Below are 16,424 nucleotides of genomic sequence, written 5' to 3'. Positions count from 1 at the left end.
CCTACTATGCATACAGCGGGAACAATTGTCAATTCAATTAGAGGGTTGATTTAAAATAATGCGTATTATTCAATGACTTTTATGGGAGTTGACGTTTTAGGATTACTTACTGTCTATACTTTTCGATATTTCCCTAAATGTGTTAAAGTTTATCTAATGCAGCCGATTTGGTTCTGACAGAGGCTAATTCGCCAAACGCCAATGACTTTTTAAGCAAAACATTGTTTGTGAGGTTGTAGGTTAAATGTAGCCTATACGATAAAATAATAATTTACAACAAGTGTGCTTTGTTGATGCATCATCCTTCACATATCCAAGGCAAGTTGGTTACAAACTTTTCAGACACCTTCAACCTTTTATTTCGACTTCCTTATGAGGGCTCCAAGTTTTAACAGATAATTCCCACACTGCTTAAAAACACACAAAGATAGTAGGCTGTTTGTATTAAAAGGTTGCATATGGGTCAGATAGTCTAATTGTAATTAGAAAAAAAGCGAGACTTCCTCCCTCCATCCAGTGTCAGGGGAATGTAAATGGCTCGTGACAGTGATGTGAGAAATAGAAGTTACTCGTTAGTGCGTGTCAGATCGCCTGATGCACTTCTTTATTGCGGGGCGAAAGGTGGATCCTCGTCTTAAAGAGTCAACACCTCTCATCACGAGTGTAGCGAGCAGCAGAGGGGCTTGATCTCTTGACTATACTTGACAGCACTCTTCCTCTACTGCTTATCTGATGCACTTGCGCCTCTGGCACTTCTGGAAACGACTTGAGAAATGAATGGCTACGGATCGCCCTACCTCTACATGGGGGGCCCGGTGTCCCAGCCGAGAGCGCCCCTCCAGAGGACCCCCAAATGTGCCCGCTGCAGGAACCACGGGGTGCTGTCCTGGCTGAAAGGGCACAAGCGTTACTGCCGTTTTAAGGACTGCACTTGCGAGAAATGTATTCTGATAATCGAGCGCCAGCGGGTCATGGCGGCTCAGGTGGCACTCAGGCGGCAGCAGGCGAACGAGAGTTTGGAGAGTTTGATCCCGGAGTCACTGAGAGCGCTGCCCGGCATCACTGTGGGGAGCGGAGAGCAGAACCCAAATAACCCACGGTCCAGCGACATCGACCTGCGCTGGAGCACAGAGACAGTGACCCCTAAACCACCGCAAGGTAATCGCTTACATAAGCAACTCAATGTTTTAGACATTTTACTACATTTTAATACGAAACAGCCTATCGTTTTTTTTTTTTTTTTTTCATGTTTGAAGTTTGATATTTTTTTTTTTAAATAGTCTAATTGTTATTAATCGTTTTATTTTAATAATTATAATTTGCCTATTATTATCATTTATTTATTTTTGTTATAGGCTACACATAAAACCTTACAAATAGGATAATTCTAATCTTCAATCTAAAACTGGAGTTTTGAACCTACTTTTTATAGAACATTGCCACGTTAATGTTCACAAGAATAAAAACATAATTATCTCAAACATATAACAAAAATAATCTTTGCACTAAGCAACAACCTTGATCGAGACAACACGATAAAGCATAATGCGGGCATTTTTGTTTCCTGGAAGTAGAATATAGGCTACATATATAGCCTGTTTTCCTAACTCGGAAAAAATTAAATCATATGTATTGTTATTCATTTTGATCTTAAAAATAGTATTGTACATTATCAACTATTATGGTGGTGTTCCTGACCATTGTTAACCATTGCAAACACGTTTATTGGACGTACTTTTTTCCATGTGAGATTAAAATAGCTAGGCTACATCAACGTGAAGGTTCTGCTAAATTATTTAGTCTAGTCAGGAATAATTAGAACAAAAATATTTAAGACAACCAGACATGAAGTCGAACGAAACTGTCGGCTTAACATTCGTCTTATTTCGGCGAGGTGATGAACTTGGATAGTTTGAAACATCGACAGTGTTCACCTCACAGGTAATAGGACAGGCCCTGCCGATCTTTTCGGATGAGGTCAAGCTGAAATGCAAATGAAGTCCAAATGAATGTAAAATGTTTCTAAAGTAATCAGTTTTCAAAACTGTGGTGAAGATGAATCGACATTAGATTTCTCAGTGCGACCGCGTCAGCGGGTAATAAAGTCGCCCATTATAAATCACAGGAGTGCTGACAGGTCAATAACCTGAATGTTGCACTTCTAGAGTCTGCAGAATCGGGCAATGTTTGAGTAGGTATAGCGAGTCAGAATTGTAGCTGGACTTCCACTTCAGTCATTCTGTATGAAATGCCAATTGTCAGCCCGTAAAAGATTTGAATTAAAATTTACATTTAGCTAAAACTGGTGGATTCATAATCATTAAGAATTTTTTTTTTTTTATCATATTGCAGCTCATTGATTTTTAGGCTGCAGCATCACTGTATTATCATCTTTTAATATACATATGCTCATGAAGTCCTTGCATGCATGTGTGTGTGTGTGTGTGTGTGTTCCAGACCTAAATGAGGATCTGTCTGGTGAGCAGTCCGGTGGAGAGAACGGAGGTAGTGCCAGCGACCGAGAACCAGAACCAGCCAGCTCCCCTGAGGAGTCGAAACCTAACTTGTGCTGCACCCCTGACACCTCAGACCCAACTCCCCAGCTTGAGGAGTCCCGCTTCAGCCTGTCTAAAACCTGCACCGAGCCAGAGCCCAAAGCTGACAACCCCAAATACTCTCCTGAGCCCAACCTCCTCATCGAAGGCCTCTCGGGCTCTGTATCCCTGCCTTTCAGTCTGAGGGCCAACCGACCTCCACTGGAGGTCCTGAAGAAGATCTTCCCAGGCCACAAACCAGCAGTCCTGGAGCTCATCCTGAAAGGCTGCGGTGGGGACCTGGTCGGAGCCATCGAGATCCTGCTGTCCAGCCGTTCCACAATGAAACCAGAAAAGATCCGGTCTGAGAACTCCGAAGCCTTGGTTCTCCCGTCAAACGGCCACCTTTTTGAGCACCCGCTGAGCTCTTACCCCGTCTCGTCTTCCAAGTGGTCGGTGGGTTCGGCCTTCCGCGTTCCCGATTCCCTGCGCTTCTCCTCAGAGCCTTCTGGTGGAGTTGTACCAGGCCCTCTCGGCATGCCGTTACAGCACGGCTTCCCCCAGCCGCCTCGATATCCCCTCATGCTGAGGAATTCCTTGAGCCGCGGCCAAGCCGGGCCCTTCGTGCACAACGACTTGACTCTGTGGAATACCATGACTTTACAGCAACAGTATCAGCTGCGCTCACAGTACATCCCGCCATTCTCAGGCCCGTCGGCCGGAGTGATCCGCAGCTCACCGCTCCTCACCAGCAGCAGACCCTCCGAGGAGCATCGAATCAGCATCCAGGAGGAGAGCTGCCCTGTCATTGCCAAACAGAGCATGTACGCTGCGGATGAGGAGTATGATGAAAGATCCGATTCCTCAGACTCCAGGATCCTGAACACTTCCTCCTAACTTCTGCTCACTCCAGCGCTTTCAATAGAAACAAGCAAGTTTCAAATGGCTTCTTGACATGATACAAAAGAGACACTGCTCGTCTAGGAGCGCAATGAAACGATATACATTGCATTACTTGAGGTATTGTATTTCTACCAGATCTGAGGTTGTTGTGCCAACTTAATCATGTGTGGAATAACATTAGCTTTCATTTTTTTTTCATTAAGGTACTATTATTTGACCAAAAAGTCTGAATAACTTAATATATTTGAGCACAGTGATCTCTATTTCCACTTTGCATGAAATGTACCATTGATAACAATTTATTGTAAGAAAAAAAAAAAAAGGGAATATTCCAGCAGTCCTGCATGTAAAAGTACGGCAAATAAACCTTCTATGAACTGTTATTGTCATTGTGTTTACCTGAAGCAAACATATACATGTATTAGCTATCTGCAAAACAAATAGTATTAGGTAATGAATAAATTAGGCATGGGTTTGTTTTTAGAATGTAGAATATATCTTCCAAAAAAAAAAAAAAAAACTCTTTACAATTAAAAATTAAAAGGCATGATTTTTTATTATAAATATCTCAATGAAAAAAAAGACAAAGTAGCAAATCATTAGAATAAAAAAAAATACCAATTCAGCCCCCAGCCTATACAATAATTAAATACCAGTAATAATAACAAATGATCCAGTCGTCATCGTTCTCTGTATTTAGTTTTAAACCAGTCATTCATAATTAAATAACATTTGCCGTTTATTATTTAATGGTTTACGTTATTAATGTCAATGTGACGAGAGTGATTTTAAAATGAACACAACAGGGTATTTCAAGTTATGTGCATTTATCAAAGCCGAAAAGAGCAGAAAAATGAGCTAACTGCGCCATCTAGTGGACCTTTTAACAATAGTAATATCGTGACTATAGCCTACTCAGAAAAGAAAAAAACCTTCAAAAATATGCCTGATTCGTGTTTAGTATATTATTATTCGTAAATACGTAACCTACACACCTAGCAAACATTAAAGGCTAATATGTTTAAGATATTAAACATGTTAAATAAAATTCCAAAAAGTGTTTTTCGCGGCGATGCCACAGAAGAACGTTTTTTGTGCCATTTAAGATCCTTTCAGTGAGCAGATCTTAAAATAACTCATTGTTTTCTTAGTGTGAAGAAAAATGTATTAATCTAAAGAAACTTTTTTTTGTTTAAAAAAGGTTCTTCATGGACCATTGATGGCAATACTTTTCTTTTTCTTTTTTTTTAGATAGTTCAATTAGAATTCGATTTTATGGAAAACATAAGATCAAATTCATTTTATGTCATTCACTGTGAATGTCATTCATCGTGTAAAAAAAAGCAATACTTATTCCATCATCTGTAAAATTATATAATTCATAATTGAGCCTATTATTAGGCTATAATAGCCTATTATAATCGAAATACTTTGAATGCATTTACCGCCTCCTGTAAAAGTGCAGGAATTCCCCATGCAAACATCGATAATGACTCAATACTGTCACCTTGTGATTGTGTACAAAAGAAGTCTGGTATCATTAAGTTCTATCTAGGCCGGCCTACAATCTGACACAGGTTAATTAGCCTATACAAATAGTATGTCACGTTATTCAGCGTCTGAGGTAGGGCTATTGAAGACGTACACTATAATAGGCTATGCAACTAATAACCTACATTCATATAGCCTAGATTTAGAACTGAATAACCTGCAGTGGCGATTTACCTTGACTTGTGCTTGTTTAGGTCGCATGTTTACGCGTTGCCATGTGATGCTACACCAGCGGTCGCTCGAGCCTCGAGTGTGCAGGTGTTGCAGTTCTATTTAACACATCTGTTGACTTAACCGAGCGACAGCTTTTAATTTCGAAATTTGAATCTGTGCCTCTAAGTCAACATGGCTGTGCTCTCGCGTAGCTAAGTCAACCGGACACACAAATTATGAGTTATTTGCACGTGTTACCAATCCATCAAGCCAAGCGTTCTCAAATGCTAATTAACATAACAGGGATTCAGTGAACTCACAAATCTCTTGTCTCCTCACTCAGATCAGGTTACACGTGACACACCCTGAACCAAACCAGAAGCTCGGACGTGATTCGCTTAATTGTCGCACATTGATTGTAAATAAATATCCTCAAAGGTGCCTGAAGGCATGGACCTGCATTTACTGTAATAGAAAGTAGCTAGCTATTGTTGGTAGGCTACATGAATCCTTAACAATGCAGGCTATACTAACATAAAGCCCTCATTTCGCAACACAAGCTTGCAAACAAGCACATAATAGCCTACATATGGGAAATACGGCAAAGAACTGAAACAGTATTTTCTGCGGAATAAAACAACCACTCGCGTAGCTATCCTAACTATTCACGCATAAAGATCACTAAACAAACACACTCCGATTTTTCTCCATTTGGCATTGTCATATGCGTTTAGAAGGCAACAGAAAGGATCAAAGCATTCCACATTGGGGAAATTGCACCCTGGGTAGCAGTTGGGTTTGCTGGCCGTAACCTTGCTAATAAATTAAGAGGGAAGAAGGGCGAGTGGCAATTGCTGCACCTGCACGGCAAACATCTTCACCACATGTGAGTCACAGAGATGACGGGGCACGACCAGACAGACAATTAGGCCCAACCAAAATCACCCTATACAAATAGCCTATACCATCCTGCTTATAAATAAAAATATGTTGCCAAAATGAGATGATTTTCTAATAGGGTCTCACTTAAATGGCATGAACATTTTCTAAACCCTTAATTGTCACCTTAATTTAATGGCTAATATAGCCTATAATTCTTTTGTTGGTCTTTTTTTTTTATTTTTTAAATCAATTTGGATATTTAAGTCATTTCAACTTAAATTAGTTGAATCTTTTAAAACTTATTTAAAAAAAAGTAGAAAATTGCTTAATCTATTTTAATGAATTAAAGCAATGTAAAACATATGTTTTCATAACTTATTTTTATTTAATTTTTTTTACAGCGTGGATAGGCCTATATAAAAAATAAAGACGAACGATTTCCCGTCAGGTTTTTTTTTATTTATTTTTTTTTATTTTTTTTATACATAGGCTATATATAGGAAACGTCATAGCCTGCATAAAAAAAAATATATATATATACAACCCGTTGAATGGAATATAGGCCTATATCTATTCCAGTGTTTCCCAGCTCTGGTCCTGGAGGCACATTTTGGATGTCTCCTTCTGGCCCTGGGGTCTCTACTAACAAGATGATGAGTTGAATCAGGTGTGTTTTATTAGGAAGAGTTTGAATATTGGTGTGCATCCAGGAACATTGTTGGGAAACACAGATCTATTCCTCATATCCTCGTTTTCATTTGTGATGAAATGAACATGAACCATTATATCATTATTGTCCAAGTTATTTTAGGCTACATTTTTAATTCCATTGTTACATGCAAGATCTTAAAATATAACCAGACATTTCTGTATAGGCTCAGCAAATGACGCAGCCAAAAATTGTGTGCAAAGCCCAATCCCAAATTAGCTGTTCATAAACATTGTCAACAAGCTTTACTCTCCCGTGCTCGTCCCGCATTTGCTGCTGCCTGTATAAAGCCACCACGAACAGTAGCTGTGACATTCTTTAGTGTCAGTTGATTTTACTTTGTTTTGAGAAACATCACACATGGTAGGTCGATCGGGACAAAGAGAATTGTGTTTTGTATATCAGTCCCGCATGCTTAGTCAATGTTTTTTTTTTTTTAAGTATCGCTTGTTGTGTCAACTGTCATATCACGCTCAATCTTGAAAAGTTGAAAACAGTGTTTAAATGCATCCCCGAAGGGTTGTGCATTTCTCAACAGCAACTCAGAAAGATATAAATTTGTGTAACAAGAGATCTAGTGTCTTGTTAACAGACAAACTAATTTGTCAGACAACCGCTTCTAATCATTAAAATTATAAATTGGTCTCTCGGAATTGCAACCTTTATAATTGGGCCTATAAATAAAGACTAATGTCTTAAACAATTGAGCGATTTTAAAGAAACGTCTATTCAAAGTTTTAAGATAATCATTAAAAATGTAGCCTATTTTAAAAAAAAATTAATCATGCTAAAAAGAATAATTAATATTTTAAGGGAACCTATTTATATAGGTGAAAGCAAACAAACAAAAACAAAAAACACCTGTATAGCAACGCTGTTAGGTGCATTTGAATAAAAATGAAAATCCATCGCCAGTTTTTGCATGCACCAACTGTAATTTGAATATTGTCAATTAGTGGTTACTTTAGCCACTGCAAGCACATTAACGAAATATTACAACGTAACTTGCAAATGCGCGTTTGCTATAGCCTATAATTACATAAACAACATAATTCAGTTGTCCAACCTAAGTCAATTTAAATAAATGTAACCTTCACGAAATATGTAAAGTGTTTATTCTTTTCTTTAAGCATCTGCCAGCCAAAGTGTTAAGTTTTTAATTTCTTTTCTTTTATCAAATATTATTTTATTAATGTTCTGTCGTTTCTTAGCGGGAAATCATTTAATGTAGCAGCCTAATAAAGCTGTAGGCTAAGTCTTAGCAATAAATAATTCATTAATAAGCTGAGACATGGGGGTTGAAACTAGACGTGTTAAACAGCTGAACCCCCATTGTCCTCCGTGATTAATTGATAGTTTCCTAGAAATGTTTTATTTGTAACTTCACTCCATTAAGAACTTCGTTCAGAGAGCGATTCGATTCCAGCCAATGGGGAAGGTCCGTTTCACATCGAGCCAATCGGAATGTGCTGTCACACGCCGTCTCCTGATTGGCTCTCTGCGAGCGGAGCTTCCCTTATTGGCTGTGCCAGATTTGCTGCGCGGATCTTAGAGTTGAAAGGCTGAGAGAATCTCACCGCACATTTCAGTGACAGATCAGGTAGTCTAAATGTTGCTCAGTGAAAAATATTTGAAGGTGGCCTAATTTACTTTGGAAAAGCGCATTTGATCGCTTCAACATCTCTGGGAGAGGAGAAAACTCAAGTCCTGGTGCTATAAAGACTGTTGGATATACACTCATCTATTGGTCTGCTTTGGCAAGGTAAGTGTCTATGAGGAAGGAAGTCGGAATGCTACATAAATAAAAAAATATATAGCCTATATATATACACTGTAAAAAATAATAATACTTAGCCTAGCCTACTTTTAATTGTTGCTTTAAAAAAAAAGAGGTAAATTCAAGCTACCGTGATTTTATTTCAACCACTTTGGATAATCTGAGGATAATCTAATTTGACTCTTTGAAACTCAAGTTGAAACTACAATAATTAATTGACACGCTAAATGACTGAGAAATAATACTTACTTCAAATAATTTACTATTTAGTCCTCATTTCTTCTAGACACGCATCCTGAAAATGACGGATCTTTCGGAGTTTGAGATCGACGTGGAGGGCCTGGAAACGGAGAGCGACGATCAGGCTGTGTTCACCGGCACTGGCGAGGACGACGCGGCGACCAAAGAAGATGACAAGCCCAGCCGCTTAAACCTCGGCTCTGGAGACCAGCGCAAACTGAGCCGCACTCCGAAATGCGCCCGCTGCAGGAACCACGGCGTAGTGTCTTGTCTTAAGGGGCACAAGAGATTCTGCCGATGGAGAGACTGCCAGTGCGCAAACTGCCTTCTGGTGGTGGAGAGACAGCGCGTAATGGCTGCTCAAGTGGCCCTGCGGAGACAGCAAGCGACAGAGGTGAGTGCGCGCTAAATAATGCATCCCTCCTCTATTTAGACCATTTATTGTCATCAATTTCAAATTGAGGAAACAAAACAGGCAGACTTTTCTGCATTGCTACAGAAAAAAAAGAAGTTATTTTTTTAGAGCAAAATCTCATACAGCTGTGTATCATATAATTAAGGACAAAAAGGGAATATCTGGGAAGCAAATACCAGTGGAAAGACGAAGTATCTATCAGAGACACATCCGTCCATCGACCGTGCTGGCAAAAAGTATTTTAGAAGGTGGGTAAAAAATTTCAACAAAACTGCATGCACAAATTGTGAACTCTTCCTCGCTGCTTATTTAAAGCTCAAGATCGATCTATCTGACTTTTCATCCTGTTCCCCTTCTTTTTAAAACTAATTTGACCCCTCTTTTCTCCTCTTCTTTCTCTCAGCCTTTCTTGGACTTCTGTCCATTTCAAATTAATTCACTTGGTTCCTCTCTGGATATTTTCATGGCGTAAGCTCCTTTTAAATACAGCATGTTTACCTTACAATATTATATATAATTTAAAACAATAGAAAATAAAAAATGTGCATGATATTATAGATATAAAAAATTTGATTGAACAAAAGTCACATGTTTTTTGTTTAAAAACAAATAAAGAAATTCTTCACAGTAAATCAACAGAAAAAAAAAAAAAAAATGTAGCAGAAATCTGGTCTGTTGTTCTATAAAAATTGAATCAAATGTATCTTTTTCATTCACAGGATATCGTCCGGTGCAAAACGACCCATATCTAGGAGCCGGTCCCGCTTTGCCCCCTCCTCTGAGCGACCGCATGAGGAAGAGACGAGCCTTTGCCGACAAGGAGCTGGAGACGATCATGCTGGAACGAGAGTACAAAGAACGGGAGCTTCTCGAGTCCAGCCAGCCCGGCTCTGCCTCACTCTTCCTTCCCGGCAATATGGTCCATGCTGCCGAGTACAACTCCTACAAGACGGCCTTCTCATCCTCCTCGGCCCCGTCCACGGTTGAACCTTCTCCCAAAGATCTCTGTGGCTTTCTGCCTGGCTGTCTGGATCTCTCCCTGCAGTACGCAGCCACAGGGGGGACGGCGGCTAACGTGGAGCTCATCTCCTCCAACGTTAGCGTAGCGACCACCTATCGCCAATACCCGCTCTCACCTCGCTTCGTCATGTGGCCGCGGGGCAGCAGCAGTATTGGCGATGCCCTGTTATACCAGCAGTGTCTCTTGAACGCCACCGCAGTTCAGAACTTGAAACCTGGAGCTGTTTGGGATCCAAAGATGATGTGCTCCTCCGAGAGCCACCCGCCAGAGCACCAGGCGGCGGCGTCCAGGCTCGAGGGATCTCGAGTGGCTCCAGAGCCCTGTGACCTCCAGCCGGGGCCCAGAGAGGCTCAGACAGGACTCGGCCAGAACGGAAGTGCCCGTTCAGCCTTCTCGCCTCCTAAGAGGGCGTATGGACAAGCTTTCCCGAATGTAGGGAGCCATGAGCATGTGATCAACAACATGAGCAAAGACGCTGCCAAGCACACGCTGTCCATGAAGCTCAACTCCTTCCATTCCCTCATACAGCAGACACTCAACGACAAGAATCCGGAGATGAATGGGCCGTACTGTAAGGAACTGCTGGAGGAAGCGGCGAAAAAGTTCAGGGAGGGTACAGCCAAAGACACAGTGGGACTCAAAAGCTCAGAAAGAGCGGGAAAGGACTTTGTGGCAAAGCCGTGGAGCACCAAGGTCACCGCAGGAGAGTCTCTGTCGTTCTCAGTGGAGGCCATATTAAAAAGACCTGCGCTTTCTTTAAATCGGACATCCCAGTAAGGCTTCCTGCTAAAATAATGTACTTGTTTGCTTTCTACTGATTGTATATTTATTCACACAGACACATTTGGACATTTAGAAAAATGACACTAGCATTAATCGAATTTTTTTCCCACACATCTGTATATATAAAAGTGTACATACCATTTCAGACATGCATGTTGTACATTATAATACGTCATAATGTGTAGATTATTTAAATGTAAATGTTAATTTTTCTACTTTAAAAGTGTCAATAAAATGAAATTAAGTATTTTAAGATGTTCCAACCATACTTTGTCATAGTGATATTATTTTGACAGAAAAGTTAGTTTATATTAATCTGTTTAAGCAAGGCAATAAAACAACAAGAAGAAAAAAACAAGACAAAAACAACATCAGTTAATTTAAAATATGAATACGAAGTAAAAACATTTTTATATATATAATGACTGATAAACTTTAGCAAACAATTGCTGCTTGAGACGGTCATTTGTTATTAATTAGTTCATGGATTGTGGCTTAGAGCAAAAGCAGAGCCAATGTAAATATGTGCAAATACTGCAACTATACATGTGATTCTAACTCAGTTTGATTCTAGACAGATGACAATGAGCTTTTTGTGTACATTGTTAGAGGCAACAATTTACATTGGCCATCAAGTTTATAGAGTAACTGTGTGTGTTTATCTAAAAGGATTCCACTTTACGTGCAAATACGGAGCACCTGCTCAAGACATTAATTGTCTACATGTATCACAGATGTCGTTGAAGGAAACACGAGAAGTCCATAAATTGTGAAATACCTTTTACAATTCACTCATTTAGCTTTAGCTGACGTCAGACTATGCTGGGCCGTATGTAAATGCAGCAAATGTGTTCTGAAGATGATAGAGAATAAGAAAAATAAAGTGACAGCTAAAGCTAAAATTATACTTTACTACATTAAGGCTTGAATCTGCTTCCATTCTATCATGTGAAATAAACCCTGCTTTATTTTAGGCTGCCTATTAAATAGAAAATGTGAAATTATTGTAAATGGACCTAATAAATGACTGAGACATAGTTTAAATGCTCATTGCACAGTTCATTGGTTCAGATGGAATCATTTCAGGCTTCAAATGGAGCAGGGAATAGTCTCTCAGGAAAGCCCTCTGCACGATAGCTCCTAAACCACTGAGAATAGCATGAAATTATATATTGACTACAGCTGTTCTGTTAGTCAAATTCTGCTTTCTTAGGAAGAACAGATCCTGGTAAGGAAATCAAGAAACAAATTTCAAGAAACGATCACGTTGTCGGAATCACCAGAAGGTTGTTCTGTGCTCATTTTACCTGTTATCTCTTCGCTTATTTACTGTAAATACCCTTGCGATGTGGAAAATGGGTCAGTAACTATGCAACATAAGCTTTTGAGTTCAAATAAACTGAAGCCGGTGAGGGTCGATTGTAACAGTAGGACAGTGGATCTGCTGATGAGCCCTGTTCCCATAGTGTCAGATTTAGCACATTAGCAAAGTGCCATCACTAGCATTGCCAGCATGTTTGTTCAGTTCCTTTTACTATACCCTTATGTCAGTCTGTTAACCTGTCTGTTTAAAAACTGTTGCTAACACACACGAGGAAAGCAGATCAGGACCCTGTTGTTCCACATTTATATTTCCTTAAGCAGAGTTTGGGAGCAAGTATGATAATGCACTGCAGTTTAAGTGAAACAAGCAGTTTTGTCTTTCAGTATAAAGAGATGCAGATCAGTGAGAATGAGATAATAAAATCAGATTTTGATAACAGACAAGACAAATTATTATCTACAAAAAGAAAAACATCACTCACTGAAAAAAAAAAGATCAGTATTTACGTTTTAAAGATATTTAAAAATAGCAGTCTTATAAACTTTTACTTGTATCTTTTAAGCATAAACCTCACTAGTTAGATTTATGCTCAAAACTAAACCAAAAAACGATTTGTAATGTACTCTTCAATTCAAGATATTGCTTCTCAAGTTAATCTTGTTTTAAGAATGTCTAGATATTTTGAATGGAAAACAAGATAAAAACCGGATTAAAAAATGTTTTGTGCAGCGTCAGTAAAGCAATGATGATGCACTTCTGTTCATTTGCATTGCAGCACAGTTTACACCCAAAACATTTGTCGGGCCAGAGTAAGCGAGGACAACTCAAACTGGCCTGGCCACTCGCACCTTCTTTTTCACTCGTTCCTCCCCAGGTGCAGAACAAACCCATCTCTCAATCTGTTGACTTTGTCGCCTCAGTTGCTCTGGCCGAGGCCTCGCTGCAAGACGCTAACACGCATCAAGCCAAAGAGCATGCAAACCTTTACGCGAATAAGTCACAAGGCCACAGGGTTATTTTGACATGCGAAATAAATGGCGTGCTGTAAATTTTGCATTGGCTTCCACCAATGCATGAACGAAAGGGGCAGGATCCTAATTTGTTACCCTCATCTCACTACCAGCAGCTTTTTGTGTGCGGAATTCCTGCGAGGCAACATGTAATATAATAAGAAATGTGTAGCGCTGAAGCTTTTTGTCAAATTTGCGGCTCTTAATTACCGTGTTTGCTAAGCTGACAGCTGATGAAGTCAGTGCGGGTAGTAGAAGTTGTGTCTGCTCACACACTCACACACAAACTACCATCATCCACTGTGTTTCCATGGCGGAACCTTGTCAGGCAGGTTTATATCATTAACACCTGTGGGATGTTTTTCTTTTCTCCTTCCTTTCACTTACCCCTCTCTGTCAGTGTTTCAACACATGCACAAACAGTCTTTCTTTTACAACATTGACTGTATTCTCCAATAAATAACAGCTGAGTATATCAAGAGGTTTTCCCTAAACAAGCAATGCTGGAAATGTCACCTCCTCCCTTTCATGGCGGGTTCATAAAGTAATCAGCCAAAGTGACAAGTCAGGGGAGCGTGTGAATTGAGAAACGAAGTTTTCAGATCAGTTCATGTCGAAGCCTTGTCTTGCATGTGGGATTTATTCAAAGTGGATCCAAACAATAGTACAGTCCTGATCTCCTCGCCGCGCTCCTGCGTTTAAGCTCTCGTTTTTTTTTTCGTTGCAGTTTGTTCGCAACATTTCCAAGACATTCAAGTAGATAAGCAAATCGCCTCAAGGTCAATGCAAATGCTTGTAAATCCAAATGTTTGTAAAACGCTGCCTGTAACAACATTTCGTCTCGATTCGTCCTGGTTGGCCTTGGCACGTTTGCCCATCACATGTTTTTCTATAGCTTGTTCGACTGTTATTGTTGAGGGGTATTTTGTGTGAGTTTAACCTGAGTGTTTTGTGTGTATAAGAGCAGCAAACTATCTTCTGTGTCCAGCAATGCATGGTCTTAATTTGCGATTCTGAAAAGAACATGGAAATTGTATGGAAATCCTTGGAGAGAGACGTCAGATTTTACTGCACAAGTCATTTTCGAAGATCTTTGCTCTGGCTCATTTACAGTGCCCTAGCAAGAGAGCCATGGAACGATGCCATGCTAAATCCAGAGAGGACGACATTGCTAATCCAAAATAAACTTTGACTTGTTCTAATGTGCTTTTTTGGCCAATAAATGATTGTTTTGCTGATTCGTTGCATCTAATTGGTTGGCTGTAACCACCATAGACATTGAGAAAGATACAGAAGTTCAGAAGTTTGGGGTCAGTAACATTGTTTTGAAAAAAATTCATACTTTTATTCAGCAAGGATGCATTAAATTGATCAAAAGTGACAGCAAGGACTTTTACAATGTTACAAAATGTCTACCGCAAATAAATGCTGTTCTTTTGAACTTTCTAAAACCCTGAAAATGTCTCTTTCAAAAATATTAAGCAACTGTTCTAACGATATAATAATGTTATAACATAATAATGTTTCTTGAGCAGCAAATCAGCATATTAGAATGATTTCTGAAGGATCATGTGACACTTAAGATTGGAGTAATGATGCTGAAAATTCAGCTTTGATATCACAGGAATAAATTACAAATAATATAAAACATACTATAATATATTAAAACAGAAACCAGTTCTTTTATATTGTAATAATATTTCAATATATTAATATCATTTTTAAATGGAACATTTTGAACGTCATCTATCAATCTCAAACACACTGTCAACCATGAAGAAACATTATAAAGTCATTAACAAGCTAGTAGGGGGCTCAGCTCCCAGGGGGCCACAGTAGTTTTGCTAAAGAAGTTGTCACCCATTATTGGAGTCCAATGACAAAACACAGCTCTGTTTTCCCAGAGAGCGCGCTGTTGGCTTCCCATCGCCGTCCACAAACCCTCAGCTTGGGGTTAAGAGTCCGGCCCCTGAGGCTACTTGACATCTGGCCTGGCCGTGGCTCTCTGATTCCTCCTCTCGGTGCATTCTTGGGGTAATGCCTGCTGGGAGAGAGGGCTCACTTCCCTCGTGCAAGCAGGCCGAACAAAGTCTTGCTGAAAGATCAGGCGAAGGGGAAGAGATTACATGTCAGGTTAAGAGTGGGTGAGAAGCAAACACGGGAGCCCCTGATGAGAGCGTGAAGAGGCTCTGAGGGAGGAATGTACACAAGGGATTGTGTTTGGGTTTATTTTGGGGTGGTTATTGTTCAGTAGCAACAGGCGGTGAAATGGGGGGGGTGAAACATACAAATGGTTATACAGAAAGACAGCTAATTCAGCCTGCAGACATGATTGTTTTTTTTACTTTATTAGAATTCAATTTTATTTCATTATTTAATTTATATATATATACAGTGCTATGCATAAGTTTAGACACCCATGCTAAAGTTGACTAAAAAGAGGAATAAAAAATCATCTTTTGGAAATTGAACTTAATGCCTTAATAAAAAAAAATAGGAAAAATCCAACCTTTAAGGACACCAATTTTCTTTGTGAATGAATAATGTATCGTAAATAAATAAATGTTCTTCCTTAAAATACAGGGTGCATAAGTGAGTACACCCCTATGTTAAATTCCCATAGAGGCAGGCAGATTTTTATTTTTAAGTATTTTATTTTATTTTTTGTTTATGATACTATGCATCCTGATAAAGTTCCCTTGGCCTTTGGAATTAAAATAGCCCCACATCATCACATAGCCTTCACCATACCTAGAGATTGGCATGGTTTTATTTCAGTTAGCCTAAAGCTAGTTTGATTTGCATTGAGAGATGATCTTATGGAAAGTACCCCATGCCAATCTCTAGGTATGGTGAAGGCTATGTGATGATGTGGGGCTATTTTAATTCCAAAGGCCAAGGGAACTTTATCAGGATGCATAGTATCCTGGATCCATGAAGTAACTGGCCTTTAAAAATAAAAATATGCCTGCCTCTATGGGAATTTAACAAAGGGGTGTCCAAACTTATGCACCCTGTATTTTAAGGAAGAACATTTATTTATTTACGATACATTATTCATTCACAAAGAAAATTGGTGTCCTTAAAGGTTGGATTTTTCCTAATTTTTTAAATTAAGGCAT

General features: G+C 39.4%; 2 protein-coding genes across 3 annotated transcripts; both read left to right on the top strand.

The window, feature by feature from the left end:
* Window positions 1-567: 567 nt before the first annotated feature.
* Window positions 568-3,819, top strand: dmrt3a (doublesex and mab-3 related transcription factor 3a). Its single transcript, XM_084415386.1, has 2 exons — window positions 568-1,158; window positions 2,458-3,819. Exons 1-2 carry the CDS (start codon window positions 774-776, stop codon window positions 3,429-3,431), a joined length of 1,359 nt encoding a protein of 452 aa, XP_084271512.1. The 5' UTR covers window positions 568-773; the 3' UTR covers window positions 3,432-3,819.
* Window positions 3,820-8,282: 4,463 nt separating this feature from the next.
* Window positions 8,283-11,299, top strand: dmrt2a (doublesex and mab-3 related transcription factor 2a). 2 transcript variants are annotated; one of them, XM_084415122.1, is made up of 4 exons: window positions 8,283-8,494; window positions 8,780-9,143; window positions 9,310-9,412; window positions 9,884-11,293. In XM_084415122.1, the coding sequence occupies exons 2-4, from the start codon at window positions 8,811-8,813 to the stop codon at window positions 10,960-10,962; spliced, it is 1,515 nt and encodes a 504-aa protein (XP_084271248.1). In that variant the 5' UTR covers window positions 8,283-8,494; window positions 8,780-8,810; the 3' UTR covers window positions 10,963-11,293. The 2 variants fall into 2 exon arrangements, with proteins under 2 accessions (XP_084271248.1, XP_084271247.1); XM_084415121.1 differs by having other exon boundaries at window positions 8,320-8,494; window positions 8,796-9,143; window positions 9,884-11,299.
* Window positions 11,300-16,424: the final 5,125 nt, after the last annotated feature.

This window comes from Rutilus rutilus (assembly GCF_951802725.1).
Source record: "Rutilus rutilus genome assembly, chromosome: 7".
In the NCBI taxonomy this organism is placed as follows: Eukaryota; Metazoa; Chordata; class Actinopteri; order Cypriniformes; family Leuciscidae; genus Rutilus; species Rutilus rutilus.
The sequence above is the reverse complement of the archived record's forward strand: the minus strand, read 5'-3'. Positions and strand labels throughout refer to the sequence as shown.

What these genes read in the sequence shown, in the direction of transcription:
- dmrt3a (XM_084415386.1), top strand. Translation starts at nt 774, where the DNA reads ATGAATGGCTACGGATCGCCCTACCTCTACATGGGGGGCCCGGTGTCC. An exon ending in GACCCCTAAACCACCGCAAG is followed by an intron (nt 1,159 to 2,457) that starts GTAATCGCTTAC and finishes TGTGTGTTCCAG; the next exon opens with ACCTAAATGAGGATCTGTCT.
- dmrt2a (XM_084415121.1), top strand. Translation starts at nt 8,811, where the DNA reads ATGACGGATCTTTCGGAGTTTGAGATCGACGTGGAGGGCCTGGAAACG. An exon ending in GGAGACAGCAAGCGACAGAG is followed by an intron (nt 9,144 to 9,309) that starts GTGAGTGCGCGC and finishes CATATAATTAAG; the next exon opens with GACAAAAAGGGAATATCTGG. An exon ending in GGCAAAAAGTATTTTAGAAG is followed by an intron (nt 9,413 to 9,883) that starts GTGGGTAAAAAA and finishes TTTCATTCACAG; the next exon opens with GATATCGTCCGGTGCAAAAC.